Raw genomic sequence first — 16,557 nt, forward strand, 5'->3', positions numbered from 1 at the left:
ATCATTCCATCTTCTGAATTTAGTGAACAGCAATACGAACGATCTTTCTTGCTGCAATCGTTTACAGTGAGTTTCTATCATTTTAATAAGGAAACCTGTAAAATGATTGTCTTTTTAAAGTTGGACAACTATCTACTATCAAATGAAGAGAGTGAAATCAAAAGATTTATTTATCAAAGTTTGGCGTTGGCGTTCTTACCGAAAGTGGAAATTGAAAATTTCTTTGATAAAATGAAGAATAATCGATCTGACGACGCCTTTCAGTCGTTAATGATTTTTATAATAACATTTAACCGAGAATGGATAACAACAGTCACACCTTGAAAATTTTTAGTCTATCCTGAATTGAAACGGACTTCTGAGTATTTGAATTGTATTCTTCGCAATTGCAAAATTCTGGTACACATCCAAGCATATGGGATTTTATCAAAGCGACTGTCACAATTCAAAAACAGACGTATTCCGATTGTCAAAAGTTGGGGGATAATCAGAGGAACGGAATTAAATCAAATCAAGTTCTTAACCGCGTGAAGAATCTTTAACATCAAAATTTATTTGTTGCAAAATTATGATGCCACGTTGGATTCAAGAAGCTTCTGTTAACGTGTACATTGACAAGGCATGTAAATATAATTACTTAACCTTTCAGAAGAGTTTAAATAATTTTATCTAAATATCTGAAAAAACTTTATTATCATTAAATGATATCATTGATTACAAAATTTATTTTTTAAACTTAATAAGATTTATATAACTGTATTTAAAAATATTTTTATACATGATAATTTTTATTATTTATTCGTATTTATTTAATTATAAATGGTCAAATTAAAAACATATTTAATTTCTGATTAGGGTGTATTGGATTTCGTCTCCGAAACCTTACAAGATTTTACTTTCATTGGAATGCCAGTCCTTGGTGGTAGTGAATCCAGTAAAAAATATAAATATATGTTTGATGTAAAATTTATATGAGCGGAATAAACTTCTCTTCTACTTCGCATCTAATTGTCTAGCACCTGCTGATGGTTTCGAAATGTAGAATGTTGCTTTTTTATACCTACAACATATATTAATATTAGTATTTTTAAATTACATTCATTATTATCGATTAGTTAAATGATAATACTTCATTCTGAAAGGTCTACTGTTATTTTTGAAAAATTGATATACATATCCATTACTAAAATTTATAGTCAACATTATTTTAGTAATGGCTAGAGAGGGGGCAAGCACGCGGGCAGTAAGAGTGCAGTACCATGCTGGTAGAATAGTAGAATAATAGATTTGACCAATCTGAAAAAGTGTTAAAAAAATCCAGTCATCTAATTAGTCAAACTGTTCAACTATTCTACCGCAATGGGACTGCACCCATGGTGCAATGTGATGATGAAAGAAAAGTTAACGTTATATGGATTAATGCTCGATTAATACTAAAGAAAGCATAACTGACATCAAGACAAATCTTTTACCCTTAGAAGCACACCGAGTCTCGATCGACAAATTCTTGTCAAAGTCGAGAAAATCGTCAAAATAACAATGAAAACAATTGAATTTTATAGTTTCATCTTACTTCTTTTATGTAAAGATGCAAAAAACAAACGACTTAAAAAATTGATTTTCGCTAAATTATACAATTTATCAAAAATTAAGCCTTCCAATTCTATAACTCGCCCGACGCTCGAATGCATGCGCAAATGCCAGTCGAGTAGCATTGTCGCGTCGATCGAATTATAGAATTGGGAGGCTCAATTGTCAAAAACAATATTTTTTAGAGGTGTCAACCCCTTTTTCAAAAATTTGAAATAATGTGAAGTCCCATTCGGGGCACTGTAATTAAAAAAAAGTATAATGTTTATAATATAGTTGTGAATAACATGATTACTAATTTTTTATATGACAAATAATTACTTCTTTTTAATATGTTTAATAGCTTTTTCAACAGCATCTTTTCTCAAAAGCGTAACAGTGCAGCCTCCAAAGCCTGCTCCAGTTAAACGACTTCCCACAACTCCCTCAACTTCTCTTGCAGCAGATACTAAGATATCAAGTTCCGGCGAAGAAACTTCATAGTCATCCTTTAAGGAGTTGTGACTTTCATTCATCAATCTTCCAAATTTCATTAAATCTCCATTTTCCAGAGCAACAGCAGCTTCCAAGCATCTTTGAATTTCAGTAATTACATGGCGAGCTCTCTTGATCATTACTTCTGGACAATTTTTTGATTTCAATACTAGAATGTTAAAAACCAAAAGACAATAATTATTGTTATATCCAAAAATAAGGAACTGCAGTGAAACAACAGTCAAATAAACAATACATAAAAAATAAAAGGAAATCATCAAGTTACAAAACTTTATTATAAAATTAGAAGAATGTATAACACACTTGTGTCGTCATCGAAAGCATATCGCGAACTCCTTACTTTTCTTATTATATTAAATTGCTTCCTTCGTTTCATTCGTCGTTCATCGTCCAAAAATCATATAAAAGTTACCTGATAAGTTAACCCTTTGAGGACCAGTGTTGCTTTCAGGCAACATGAACATTTTTTTATTAACTCGTGCATAAATTTCCTAATTTTCAAAACTGAATATTGAAACAATAATTTTCACATAGTTTGAAAAATTGCGTATGACAGACACTGGTCTTCAAATAAAAAACTTCAATAACTTCCTGAAAAGTTTGCTTAAAAATCAAAAATCGCGATTTTTTAAGAAAAAATTTGGTCCTCAAAGGGTTAAGAGGGTCCTTAGGCCAAAAAAATATTTTTTCACTTTTTCAGTGATTCTTATATAAAAAAAATATTCTCTTTTCATCCCAATAAACCTCACATCTCTAGCTTAATTAGTTTTTTTTTACAAATGCGCTTAAAAGATGGATGCAATTGGCTAAAAAAACGTTACAAACTATCAGTACAAAAGAAATGTATAAAATTGGTCCGCGATTTTACATAGCGAGTAGGCTATGTTCCAACTCGAAATTGATGTTTTTCCGTATTAGAATGCATGGAAATCTCGAAATATGTCAATCCCAATACGGACAATTTTAAAATGCTAAGAAGAAAAGAAACTTAGCTCCATCGGCAAGTTTATTTATTCAAGTGAAAGTTGAAATTAAACTCCAGTTTCTTACAATTTAATAGATACATATTGAAAGTTAAATTTTCAGGTGCAAATATGACCATCAAAATGCATTTTCTGTTCAGCCATTTGAATTTCTTCCCTGATAACCTAGGTGCCGAAAGCGATGAACAAGGTGAACGCTTTAATCAGGATATGGCCGAAATAGAAGATCGCTACAAAGCAAAGGATTCTGAGATGAATCACTGATGGCGGACTACTGTTGGTTTTTCATTCGCGAAGATGAGACCCCGAAAAAACGTAGAAGTTCAAGCCGAATCTCATTCAAAAACACTGCGGCTAAAAATACCGACTCAAAGCAATCAAGTAAAACAATTCAAAAGTGCAAAAAAGTAATTGAAAATTACATTAAAATTAATTAATTAAGTAATTTGAAATGGTTCAAAAAATTAAAACCTTGATATTTTTATTGTTTGATTTGAATTTATTGTACTTTCAATATTACCATATTTCTTATAAATGGACTAGTCATCTTCACTACGTGATAATTTAAATAAAACTATGTCATATTGGATACTCTTTTTTAAATATTTGAAAATTTACCTTTAAATCGTACTCAGCGGACAGAGTAATATAACGTGAAAAAGCCAACGAGCTCCGTTACACCGAAAATGATTTAGATAAGACTATCGTTAATTCACCGATTCCCTGTACTTCATTGAAATCGCCCCTAATCATGTCCGCGGATTTCACTTTTAAAACTAGAATAGAATGTTTGCTGATTGATCTCGATCTTATCAACCCCACTATAATATAATCTAGAAAGCTGAAAAATGGACAGGTGCTCGTTAAAAAATTGGGAAATTATACATTTTCTCAATTTTTGTTAAGAATACCTTCTATGATCACCTTCTTCCTGAAGATCTTTATTCGGGAATTTGTAGCTTGAAGGTGGCTGTCAAGAAAATTGATATCACTTCGATCAGGGTCTCGTTAGTAAAACATAGTCTCGACAAATTGCCCCCTCACACATTACGTATTACTATTCAATACGTATTCTCAAACAGCAACATCACGTTTGCTTTAAGTTGAGTCTCTAATGAGTGAAGGTGCGCATCGATGTTCATAGGTATAGATATATACCACAGCATACTTTAGTATACCTATAGCTATAAACATCGATGCTCACCTTCTCTCATTGGAGACTCAACTTTATGCATGCTCGGGAGAAATCCAAACTCATCCCCCCGAAAGACGAAAAGATTTAATAAACGAATACCCTACAAGTCTAGTAGGCGGACACAAAGAGGTAACAAAGACATTTTGAATAATTAGGAACCGTTTCGTTTGGTTGGAATTAAAAAGAGATGTAAAAAATTTCATTAGATTTTGAATTAGTTGTCAACGACAAAAATTAGTATGGGTAAAAGCAAGGTAACCGATGGTTATCACAGATACACCGGCCGATACTTTCGATAAAGTGTCCATGGATCTTGTAGGCCCTTTGCTCATTGCTCTCGACGGGAACCAATATGTTTTGACAATAATCTTTTACACGAAACGCTTACTCATTACGTGTGTCTACTACAATGATTAATGAAAACAATAATCAGTTTGTGAGAAATGTAGAAAGAGTCGTCGAAATATGTAAGATGGTGTAAGAGATGTTTATGAAGAGTCGTTGAAATGTGTGACAGATGTGTAAAAAGAATTGTCGAAGTATGTAAGCAGGGATAAGGGAGGGAGAGTGAGGAAAGAGAAAAGAAATGTAGCGAAATTGAATTTTGAGAAATTAGTGTCGTCAAGGCCCTGGTACGAGCACCTAGCTGCGTATAGGTCAGCGAGTGGCGCTAAAAAGGGCGATTAATTAAATTTTACACGACGCACAATAGGGGTAAGAAATAAATTCGTAAAAGTGAAATAAATATTTGTAATTGAATAAATTTCTAATAATTGTGAAAATTTACAGCGGTTGGTGTATGAAATTTGTGACACCTCGTGTTTGTAATTGCGGCTTAGAGTTGCGACACGACTGCTTGAATTGGTAAATCTGATAGACGATTTATTGAAAGAAACTCATTTCGAAGGTGTCTACCAGATCAATTTCTGTCGTCAAAGATCATCATTAATGTTAATTCACCTCATCCGTTTAACATACTTCTATTGATGTTACGAGGATACTGATTCTGAATTCAATTACATGACAAAGTGGATACCTACATCTGTTCAGGTTGTTCACGATACTTTTACTTTAATATTCACGACAACGGTGAGTTGAACTCAATTATCATTGATGCTAATCAAAACAACATGCCTTTTTTTGCGAAAAACGGCCAAAATTTAATGTTTTTCGCGGAAAACTCTATGAAGATTAACTCCAATCACGTTCGCTATATTTTTCGTGCAATCTACGCGTGAAAATACATACGTGTACCAATTTTTAGCTCTCTAGATGAAAAACTGTGAGCGTTAGGGGGGGGGGTACATGGTCATTTTCCGTAACCGTTTTAATAGGGTTCCTACCGGGTACGGAACCCTAAAAATAAAAAGATTAAAAAAATTAAACCTAAATGAAAGTTAGAAAAAGTAAAACTACAGTTACCTTCAAGATCTACTAATGTAGCATCCCTAAGACTCTTTTTTCCTAGCAACTTAGATGCTTCAAAACAACTATCTCTTCGTTCACAATAAGCACTCGAACTCAATTTGTGAGGAGAATTTGAATTCGTTATTAGGAAAACGTTATCCTCAATATTCTCTATTGGAATATGCTTTACAGAAAGATTTCTGCAGTCTAAAAGAAGAGCATGACCTTCTTTTCCCATAACTGATATGAATTGGTCCATTATTCCACAAGGAACTCCAGCAAAGTGATGTTCAACATTTTGACAGACTAAAGCCTGTAAGATAAGAAATATTATTTGTAGTATTGCTTCTTCATAAAGAAAGAATTGTATTAGTAAAAACTTTTAATTGTAGTTTTTTGCCATATTTCGATATAATTTGACCTCAGGAGTCCAAAATACATTTTTTTAAATCTCCGTCTGTCTGTGTACTAACATTACATTAGCTTCAATATCTCAGAATCAAAAATAGCTGTATGCTTAAATTTTTTTTAATTTAAGGGAGACATGAAATAAGAGAATTTCAGCCCATTTCTTAAAGTTAAACTATACTTTTTTGCATTTTCAATTTTATAAAATAAGTTTTTTGACTATAACTTTAACAAAATGTTATGACACCTATAAATTTTTTTTTACATTGTCAAAATCGACTATTTTTTATGATCAAAACTTTTATTAAAAGGTCATTTACCTTATCTGTTAACATAAATTTACTATAAATTGAAAACATTTTAGGGATAAAATCGTGGATTTTCATGGTAGCCACGAGAGCTTTCTGCCTCAGGGCGCCGTAAATGGGATAGAATCCACTCCTGAGGAGCTGCTACTGACCCTTCAGGAGTAGATTCTCAGTTTTTTATGTCGAGATTCCTGAGACAGATACCTCTAACTTAGACCATGAAAAGCCTGTAGTTTTCCTAAAATTTTATCAGTGCAATTTTAAATATAAACTAAAACTATTGACTCACCTTATCCTCCAATTTTGTTGTAAAACAACCAGTAAGTGCCTCTAGAAAAGTATATGTTCCGACTTCTAATGCTGCTGAACTACTAAGTCCGGCTCCAACTGGCACAGTTGAGACAATGACTGCTTTAAACCCTGGTAATATTCCTGTAACTAAAATATAAATTATTATTATGTATATTATTATGTAGGGGAGATTCATTTAACCAGTCTTTGCATTATACCACTTTAGATGTCAAATACCACATCCCAGAGTAATACAGAGTTTTAAATCTTTGATAATTCTAAACAATTTTCGTTACGAATTACTTTGAAGTCAAAGGATCTCTAATTGTTGATATTTTTTTAAAGAAATTTTAAATGAATTTAAATCCAATTTATAAATATGTTAACATTGGAGTTTAGCGATCATATTACATCGGAATATATGATGTCACAATATCAGGTTTTCACCTTTAGGATCCGTTAATGAAAAAGAAAAAAGTATTGAAAAAGAAAAGTATTGAAAAGGAAAAAAAAGTAAAAAAAGTAAAAAAAAAAGTATTGAAAGTATTGTATTTAGAGTGAGGTTTCAAAGAAAGACTATAAAAAAATCTCCTTTTATATCCTATTCAATGACAAAAATTGGTTCCATTTATTTTGTTAAATCACCGACATTTCGGGTTCTGATCGAGAGCCATCATCAGGGTTATTTTTAGATTTTAAAAGGAAATCATAGATTGATGTTAGAAGAAATGATGTGAAAAAATGTAAAAAAAAAGGAAGTAATGTGATATGAAGAGACCTTCATAGTCTTCCTTGGTCGAGCGCGTCTAAGCGTCTTCTAGTACCGCTTAAAAAATTTTGAGAATATTAGAAATTTCCATTTTTTTTTATTTTATTAACATTATTAACATCAAAAATTAAAGAAGTTTATAATTAAAAATATAGAATCTGATATTTTCATGATTCCCAATGTCTAAAATTTATTTTAAAAATATTAATTTGAAGATATTAAAAGATACCCTTTAAATATGGTTAACCTGGTTTATGAAGTAAAGTATAAAGCTAACAGTTCTCACAAAACATTAAAATCATACTATAAAATTGTGTCAGGAATAATTTTAAAAAATCACAAACCATCAGAGTAAAAAAAAGCATCAGAAAATCTAAAGAATAATCAGAATGTCTGATGTTTTGTGATAATTCCTCGATATTTTTTTAGTAGGGTCTTAGGGAAAGTTAACTTTTAATAAAAAAGAAAGAAAATGCACAGGAAGTAACGAAGTTTCCAGGTCGATTCAAGTCATTTCAGCACTAGTTGAATTTCCTAATATTTTCACAGGAATTATTTTCTTGAATAAAAGTTTCTTTTCTGTCAACACTTTTTAAGGTCAACTGGTCATCCTAACCTACAAAATTGCAGTAACAATTATCTTTTCATGACTTCCCACAGGAATTTTTTTCTATAATAAAAATCTTCTTTATATATATAGGTATCATTTAAATATCTAATGCCACGTATTTTCGTTTTTGATTAATTATTTTAGATTTTTACACGCAAAAAATAAAGCCACAAAAAAGAAATACTTTAAATTTACGTTACTGATGCTAACCTAAAATCCGCCATTACTCAACTGTAAGATCTATATTTCCTTGTATTTTGTAATATATAATCATCCTCAATTTTAAATTTAAAAAAGAGAATACAAGCTTAAGCGCACAACACTTACATGGAAACTGATCAATGCAACCTTTGACATAAGTGGCCCATTTAGGATCCCCTGACTGTAGGCTCGTCTTGTCATTAATATCGAACTCAATTTCATTTTTGTCACCAACTGCATCACAAATGGAGACTATTTTACAAATATTATTTCCTGTCGCTTTTCCAGCAATAACAGTAACCATTGACAGAGCCTAGAAAGTAAATTTATATACATGATAATTTATTTTATTATAATAGATTTGAAAGCAGTAAAGTTTTAGTTAACAGTAGGGTAGTGGCATCAGTGAAAGAACATTTAAGGAAATGTATACTTTCGATACTTTTTATTTTTAATTGACATTCTTGAATTTCCTTTTAAACATATGCAATGCATAGCAAAATTTCTAAAGAATTTGAAGCCTATGATACAAATTTTGTAAATATAACATGAAATATCAAATTTTAATCAAATATTGAAAAATGTCCATTTTACCAGTGAAAGAATGTTGACCAGTAAAAGAACAGTTGTATTTTCCAGTGAAAGAACAAATCAAATTTATATTAATACAGTGTCTAAAAATAACAAAAATTGTATGAAAAACGCTAAAAATATTCTGAAACAATTTTGCAACTTACTATTATTAATATTTTCCTAATTACGCAACCAGAAATATTATTTAATTGAACCTGAAACTTGTAACCTTTTTTGTTTATGCTTCATTCATTTGTCATGTTGTCTGTTAGGATGTGCTAAACACGAATCTGTAGTCAAAAATAAATTGTGACAGATGGCAGCTGTCAATAATGCTGTCAAACTTTTGACAATGAGTATTCAAATATTTTATTCCAGTATTTTACATTAATTTAAATAAGTTAAAGTATTTTCTAGACTACTGAGATCAAACTAAGTAGCAACATGTCTTTTTGACAGTTTACAGCTGTCAAAAAACTGTCAAACACGGAAAATGATAGTTTTTAAGAAATTTTACATTTACTTTCTCAAATAGAAGTATTCTTTATATTACTATGATCAAACGGTATCCGAACAAGAAGTCCAAACCACAAAATCCAAAGTAAAGAAAATCCAAAAAAGTAAAAAAAAAATAGTTTCACTTTGGACTTATTTTTTGGATTTTTTGTCCTGGTAAAAAAATCCAAAGAAATTAAAAATCTAATAAAATTTAAATGGTTGCCTTGTACTTTGGACTTATTTTCTTGAATTTTTAGGATTGGATTTTTTGAACTGTAATCTGATCAAACCGTATAACGGAGTGTCATTTTGTCAGATAATCCAACTATCTTTTGGAGCATTTCGATTAAACCGAAGAACTAGATGTCATTTTGCTATTTAGGTTGGTTGAGTTTTGGTTAATGACCTGTTGTCCCTTTATGTCAAACAGCCATCACATATTTTGCGATTTCTTTATTTAAATATACATAAATTTACAGCTGTCAACTGTTAAAATGACATGTTGCCATTTGATTATTGCATAATTCTCTAAAAGATCTCGTTTTTAAAAGCTTGACAGCATTTTTGACAGTTGTCATCTGTCAAAATGACAATCCGTTATTTGGTTTGATTTTAATAATACTTCTGTTTAAGAAAATAAAGGTAAAATTTCTTATAAGCTACCGTTATCTATGTTTGACAGTTTTTTGGCAGCTGTCAACTGTCAAAAAGACATGATGCTACTTAATTTGTAATGTTAAATATTTCTATTTAAAAAAATAAATGTAAAATTACTTGTAAACAGTAGTCTAGTCAGTAGTCTAGAAAATACTAAAACTTATTTAAATTAATGTAAAATACTTGAATACTCATTGCCAAAAGTTTGACAGTATTATTGACAGCTGCCATTTGTAATAATTTGTTTTTGACTAGAGAATCGTCTGAAGAAATACACTAAACTTATGTTAAACCCCATTTAATTGTCCATGTGCACAGCTCATTTTTGTTTTTTAACAAATTATTTAAACCATTGTCAATTAATTATAAAATAATTCATAATACTTTAAATGCTAAGTATAAACACAAGGTCCGACAAAAAACAATAAAAAATATAATAGTTTAGATGCAACAGCCAGACTGAGATTAAAAGTTGCGTATTATCTAATACTATTTATATTCTAAATAACTAATAAATCAGTTTAATTGTTTTTCTATAGAACTCAAATGACGTTTTTTTCGAAAATTTTTATTATCACACGTACTTTACCGTAGTTTTGAATAAAAAATATGAAAAAATTTGAAATAATTGATGATAAGATTAGTAAGTTTTTTAAATAAAATTTCATTTTTAACAATGTATGTATCGATAAATTTTTTTTTAAATGTAAAAACTTAATAATCTTATCGTAAATTATTAGAAATATGTAAAGATCTAATAAATGTTATAAATTATCCCTTAAAAACATAACAATAAATATTATTGAAATAAAATATATTTACCATCGGCAAAACAAATCCATCATTATAATCAGTGTGTTCACCGATTAAATTAACTCTGCCAGGTGCGCAGACGCAAATATTAGCATTCTCTCCAAATTTTTCAGTAAAACTTTGCAGTGCTTTGACGCGGACGTCATTTAATTTTGGTACAATTAAAGCCATTTTAAACTCTATACTATAAAAGTATTTTTCAATTTTTATATAATTCTGTTTATTAAGAATTTTAATTTACTGTGGTGCGGTAAATTGTCTGTATATCTGAAGGTCTAACAATAACTGGTAGATAAATTCATTAATAGGAATGACTGGCTGTCACATCGCACAAAACAATCCAGATACTGAACACTTTTTTTCTTATTATCACCAGATAGGCTCGTACACACAAGAGGCTCTTTCTCTTTATTTTAATATATATGTATGAGGCTCTGGATTTTAAAAGGGCACACACGCGAACACACGACCAGTCAGTTGGACCCTTATAATGAAATTTAAAAGTTGTTCAAAATCAATTTTAATATATTTTTTCCTGCACAGAATTTCAAGGCACACCTGTTTTCAAAATGAAAAAATTTTATGTATTTTTTAGTTTTTAAGTAAATTACAAAAAAATGATTTTTCAAGTTAAGAAATTTTAATTTATTTTTGACTTCAACTCGTGAATACTTCGTTATATATAAATATTTTTCCACGAAATTTACACAGAATGTTCTTCAAACTATTCTAAAAGTGAAACAATACTATACTATACTGTTTAAGTATTAATTAATTAAGGGTCTAGAATAAAGAAACTAAAATTATTAACACTTTTTACCTCCTAAAACAAGCATTATTTCAAAAAACAAGCCCCAGGAGTATAGCAGTATACTTGTTGGAAAAACTTTTTATTTCATTTTAACATACAGAAAAAACATCCTTGCAATTAGCGATCTGGAGAACCCTCTAGTAACAAATTTAAATCAAATCCGTTAAGTTATTTAAAAAATTGGCCGCAATATTAGATCCGCCATTTTAAATTTTGAAATTCAGACTTAAAATAACCCTTTCAGTCCTATAATTAGGGCAATTAAAAAATATCTACAATAGGTATAGTACCTATGGTTTTCGGGGTCGCTGATTACGAATCTGGAATCAGATTTTCAAAATTTTGAAAATTCAAAATGGCGGAGTCAATAAGGTGTACGATAAAGTAAAAAATTAATCAAATTTACTTGAAAGTTGTCACTCGGGGGTTTTTGGGGTCGCTGATTACGAATCAGGAATCAGTTTTTCAAAATTCAAAATGGCGGATCGAATATGGCAAACAAAATTTAAAAATTAAACAAATTTGCTTGAAAATTGTCTCTTGGGGGTTATTAAAGTCGCTGATTACGAATCTGAAGTCAGTTTTTCAAAATTCAGAATGGCAGATTCAATATCGCGGACGATAGATTACAAAATTAATCAAATTTACATAAAAGTAGTCTTTTGGTGGTTTTTAGGATCGCTGATTACAAATCTGGAGTCAGTTTTTCAAAATTCAAAATGGCGGATCCAATATGGCGGACAAAATTTAAAAATGAAACAAATTTGCTTAAAAGTTGGCATTCGGAGGTTTATGAAGTCGCTGATTCTTAATCTGAAGTCAGTTTATTAAAATTAAAAATGGAAGATTCAATATTTTGGACGAGGAAATAAAAAATCTATCAAATTTGTTTGAAAACTACCGCTTAGATTTTCTCTAAGGCACTTATTACGAATCTGAAGTCAGTTTTTCTAACTTTAAAATAATGAATACAATATGATAGTCAAAAATTAAAAATTGACAATATAGGACTGAATGCTGCTTCTTGGAAGTTTGCGGGGTGTGTAAATACAAATCTGGAATCATTCTTACAAAATTTTTAAATGGCGAAATATTTTTAAGGGGTTACATCTGGTTGGAATTTTTTTTTTGCATTTTTTTTTATTGGCTCAAATTGCGTCAAAACATTCCTAGATTAATAATCAATAACGGCCGAGCATGAAAAGACCTCAAAAATGCTCTAAAAATTGGTTTTTGTAGAGCAACTTTGAGATCTTAAAAGAGCGAATTTCGAGTATATCGTTGACGCGGCATTTTTTGAATCTCGGGGTCATATATATGCTCATAACTTATCGACCGCCAAGAATATACTTCAAAACTTGCCTTGATAACGTAAAAAAAATACCAAAGGTCTCGGGGGCCAAGGTAAATTGACGGGTAAGCTCATTGATGAACTTACTATTTTTTATGGACTTGCTATTAGACGCAATACTGAATCTGTTGAGAATATGAGAAATGATATATGGGCAACCCTCTATCACAAAATATCTACAGACGAACAACCGCAGCACGAAAAGTGTCCAGTCGGAGTCGATTCTTGGTGCTCTTGGCAAAAGAGCAAAGCGCTAGGTACTTTTTTCTCTTATCAGCATAAGCCTATTATGCATAAGGATGTCTTTGAAGCTATCAAGCCCATATACAAAGACTTGAGCTCCGACGATCTTCTCTCTCGTTGCTTGGGCGGATACACTCAAAATCAAAATGAGTCTGTTAACTCAGTTGTATGGGCTATCGCTCCAAAATCGATGTCAAACGGAAAGAAAATACTCGATATAGCGACTGATATCTCCACCATCACTTTCAACGAGGGATTATCCGGTTTATTTTCCATCTACGATGCACTGGGCATAACAGTTGGGCGTTTTTTACTCGACTTTTGTATGAAATCGGACGCAAATAGCATTAAGGCCGCTGAACACTCGATTTCAGAAGTCGAGAAAATGACGAGACGCAGCATTACTTCGTCGAGAAAGGAACAAGAGGACCAAAATTCTAATTTGGAAGGGCAATTGTATGGTGCTGGGATAGCAGAGTAAAGGTAGAAAATTATTGTAGATCTCATTATCATGATTTCAAAAAGTTGTAGTGTTCTTAAACTTTAACTGCGATTTTCTAGAAACCACATTTTTGAAATCTGCACGCAGTAGAACTCAAAGAGTTTTTATCCAAATGACTTGAAATTTTAACTGTAACTTCTTAATTAGATTATCTAAAGAAGTACACACGATTTTTACAGTGGATAAAAAAATTTTTTTTTAGAGATATTTAAATAGCGATTTTTCCCACACAGCACCGGGATATTCAGGATATCCCAGAGACGTCCTGGGGATATCGATTTGTTTTCGGAAGTTTGGATATCCCTGGATTATCCTCTGGATATCCATGGACGTCCCTAGGATATCCCAGAGATATCCAAACTTCCGAAAACAAATCGATATCCCCAGGACGTCTCTGGGATATCCTGAATATCCCGGTGCTGTGAGGGTTTTTTTTTCTTATAAAATTATAATCGTGTGTACTTCTCTAGATAAACTCGTCTAGTTTATGAAAACAAATTTTTTATGCTTGCAGATGATGGTCCAGGAGACTTCTACTGCGTGCAGCGGAGCCATATTTTTAAATATCACGTTATATTTAAGGCCTAAGCACAACGGTTCGGTTTCGGGAGACGGTTTCGGGATATGTAAGATTTACATACATTTTGAGGTTAGGAAGCCCATATCCCGAAGTCGTCTCCCGCACCCGACTCAGTTGTGCTTAGGGCTTTATCGACCGAATACCGCCATTTTGTTTAGTTATGTCAATAAACAATTTTTTTCATATACTTGAAGGGTTGCTTAGTTGATCTATATAGTATTTGTTTATGTTCATTCGAAAACCTGATCAGAAAAAAAATTTGAAAAAAGACTATTTTTTAGGCCTCCAACCAGATGTAACCCCTTAAAAAACAAAATTAATAATGTATTAAAAAATTTAAAAAAAATTAAAAACATTTAAAAAAACAAAAACATTATTAGAAAAAAGATGAAACTCTGCCATTGCCGGTCCCAAGCCCGTGTTAAAAAAGAGGAGGGTGTTTCCAAATTCGTAACTTTTTATGTCTGCCATATGGATTTATGGATCCACTATTTTGAATTTTTAAAAACTGACTTTAGATTCGTAATCAGCGACCCCAAAAACCCCGGGAGACAATTTTAAAGCAAATTTATTTAATTTTTGTCCCTCATATTGGATCTGCCATTTTGAATTTTTAAAAACTGACTTTAGATTCGTAATCAGTTTTAGTTTTAATATTTACATTTGTAGTAATTAAAATTTTAATGTAATTTTAATCACATAATGGAGGAGCTGCTATAATTTACTTTAGATAACCTAAGTTATCGTGAAATAAATATTTTGACACTCTGATAGTCATTTATTTATTTAATGTAAAAGGTAAAAGGTGCGGGAGAAAAATTGCAAAAGAATCGAGAGTGTAAAAGATCTGAATGCAAAAGATCCGAGAGTCAAGTGTAGATTAATTTGTTAAAAAACGACTGAACCCTATTTGTAGGAACGAAAAAATTAGAACTATGCAATTATTTAAAATTTTTCTTTACGTTATGTGCGATTCCATGGGAGATTTTAGTTTTTTCGGAGTAAGTAAACCAATTGCAATGAAACTTAGGAATTTTAATCTACACACAAGAAGACTATATACAGGAGAACCAACTCGCCTGCTTGTTCATAGAGAGCAGTGGTCCCGATTTTAACGTACGACTGGGTGTACTACCCCGAGGCGCACTAGTCTTTTGCACATCCCAACACATGCATAACTGTATAAACTCTATCTGTGTATCTTTAGATAATGTGTGTTTGTTTTGTTTACAATTTTCTTGGTTATGTGCAAGTTCTGTGACAGTTGATTTTGAAAATATGTAGAGTTTGTATCTTCAGAAATATTTGTGCTTGATTTCATCTTCATTAGTTTTTATAATTTATAAATCCCTTTTAAAATTTAAGTTAAGTTAGTTTAGTTGGAAAAATTCCTCTTTTGGAGGTTATGGTTAACCTCAAATACAATGCTATAACAGAAATAAATATAATTGCAGCAATAATAAATATATAATAAATTATATATTATAATAGGAGCGATAATAATTTATAATATAACATGCCCTATTTTTTATTGTGAGATAAAAAATGTTTATGAAGATCCCATTACAACTTTTATTATTTAAATTAACACTCTTCATCAAGACGAATCATAATTAAAAACACTAGTGTTAAATACACTTCTCACTTTTTTTAGAAATTTTTGTATTAAAAATATTAAGTTCACTTAATATTTACACTTATTATTCAATATGGAGGAGATAATAAAAACTTGCAGCTGTTACAGCTGTCAGATGGAATATATATAAAATATACACAGTTATGCATGTGTTGGGATGTGCAGAACACTAGTGCGCCTCGGGGTAGTACGCCCAGCCGTACGTTAAAATCGGGACCATCGGAAATACTCGAGTTGTTCCTCCTGTATATAGTCTTCTTGTCTACACATAAAAAGAAACATTTCCAGCAAATATTACGTCAAAATATTCAGTAGTTTTTGAGATGTCAAAATTTTGAAATTGTTATATCTTCTTTCCATCTTAACCAAATCACTTAATTCTTTTTGGAAAAAATTCAGCATAATAAAACAAAATTTTTTTTTTATATTATGTTTATAAAAAATTTTTATAAACAAAAAAGTTATTAAATAATAATTGAATAACTTTTGCACGACTTAACGAAATTGAATGAGACAAACACTAAACAAATCTTCGCTGTGGTTGTTTTAAAAATCCGAAAAAAACATGGTACATCACGAAACATTTTTATACAATATTTTAATATTTTTGTTCACTTTTGAGCGTAAACATTAGAA

The 16,557-nt window shown here is 30.9% G+C and overlaps 1 protein-coding gene across 4 annotated transcripts; it reads right to left on the minus strand.

The window, feature by feature from the left end:
* Nucleotides 1–740: 740 nt before the first annotated feature.
* Nucleotides 741–11,359, minus strand: LOC122499691 (galactokinase-like). Of its 4 annotated transcripts, XM_043608170.1 has the most exons (8): nt 10,808–10,904; nt 8,995–9,120; nt 8,852–8,931; nt 8,384–8,570; nt 6,676–6,824; nt 5,686–5,983; nt 1,912–2,233; nt 741–1,060 (listed from the first exon to the last, which is right to left on the minus strand). In XM_043608170.1, exons 4-8 carry the CDS (start codon nt 8,559–8,561, stop codon nt 994–996), a joined length of 1,014 nt encoding a protein of 337 aa, XP_043464105.1. In that variant the 5' UTR covers nt 8,562–8,570; nt 8,852–8,931; nt 8,995–9,120; nt 10,808–10,904; the 3' UTR covers nt 741–993. The 4 variants fall into 4 exon arrangements, with proteins under 4 accessions (XP_043464105.1, XP_043464107.1, XP_043464104.1 ...); XM_043608172.1 differs by lacking the exon at nt 8,995–9,120 and having other exon boundaries at nt 10,808–10,920; XM_043608169.1 differs by lacking the exons at nt 8,852–8,931; nt 8,995–9,120 and having other exon boundaries at nt 10,808–11,359.
* Between the last annotated feature and the right edge of the window lie 5,198 nt (nt 11,360–16,557).

Source organism: Leptopilina heterotoma, unplaced genomic scaffold, assembly GCF_015476425.1.
Source record: "Leptopilina heterotoma isolate Lh14 unplaced genomic scaffold, ASM1547642v1 Lhet_172, whole genome shotgun sequence".
Classification (NCBI taxonomy): Eukaryota; Metazoa; Arthropoda; class Insecta; order Hymenoptera; family Figitidae; genus Leptopilina; species Leptopilina heterotoma.

What these genes read in the sequence shown, in the direction of transcription:
- LOC122499691 (XM_043608169.1), bottom strand. Translation starts at nt 10,969, where the DNA reads ATGGCTTTAATTGTACCAAAATTAAATGACGTCCGCGTCAAAGCACTG. An exon ending in TACATTAGTAGATCTTGAAG is followed by an intron (nt 2,234 to 5,685) that starts GTAACTGTAGTT and finishes TTAACATTCTAG; the next exon opens with TATTGAAATCAAAAAATTGT. An exon ending in ATTAAACATATTAAAAAGAA is followed by an intron (nt 1,061 to 1,911) that starts GTAATTATTTGT and finishes TATATGTTGTAG; the next exon opens with GTATAAAAAAGCAACATTCT.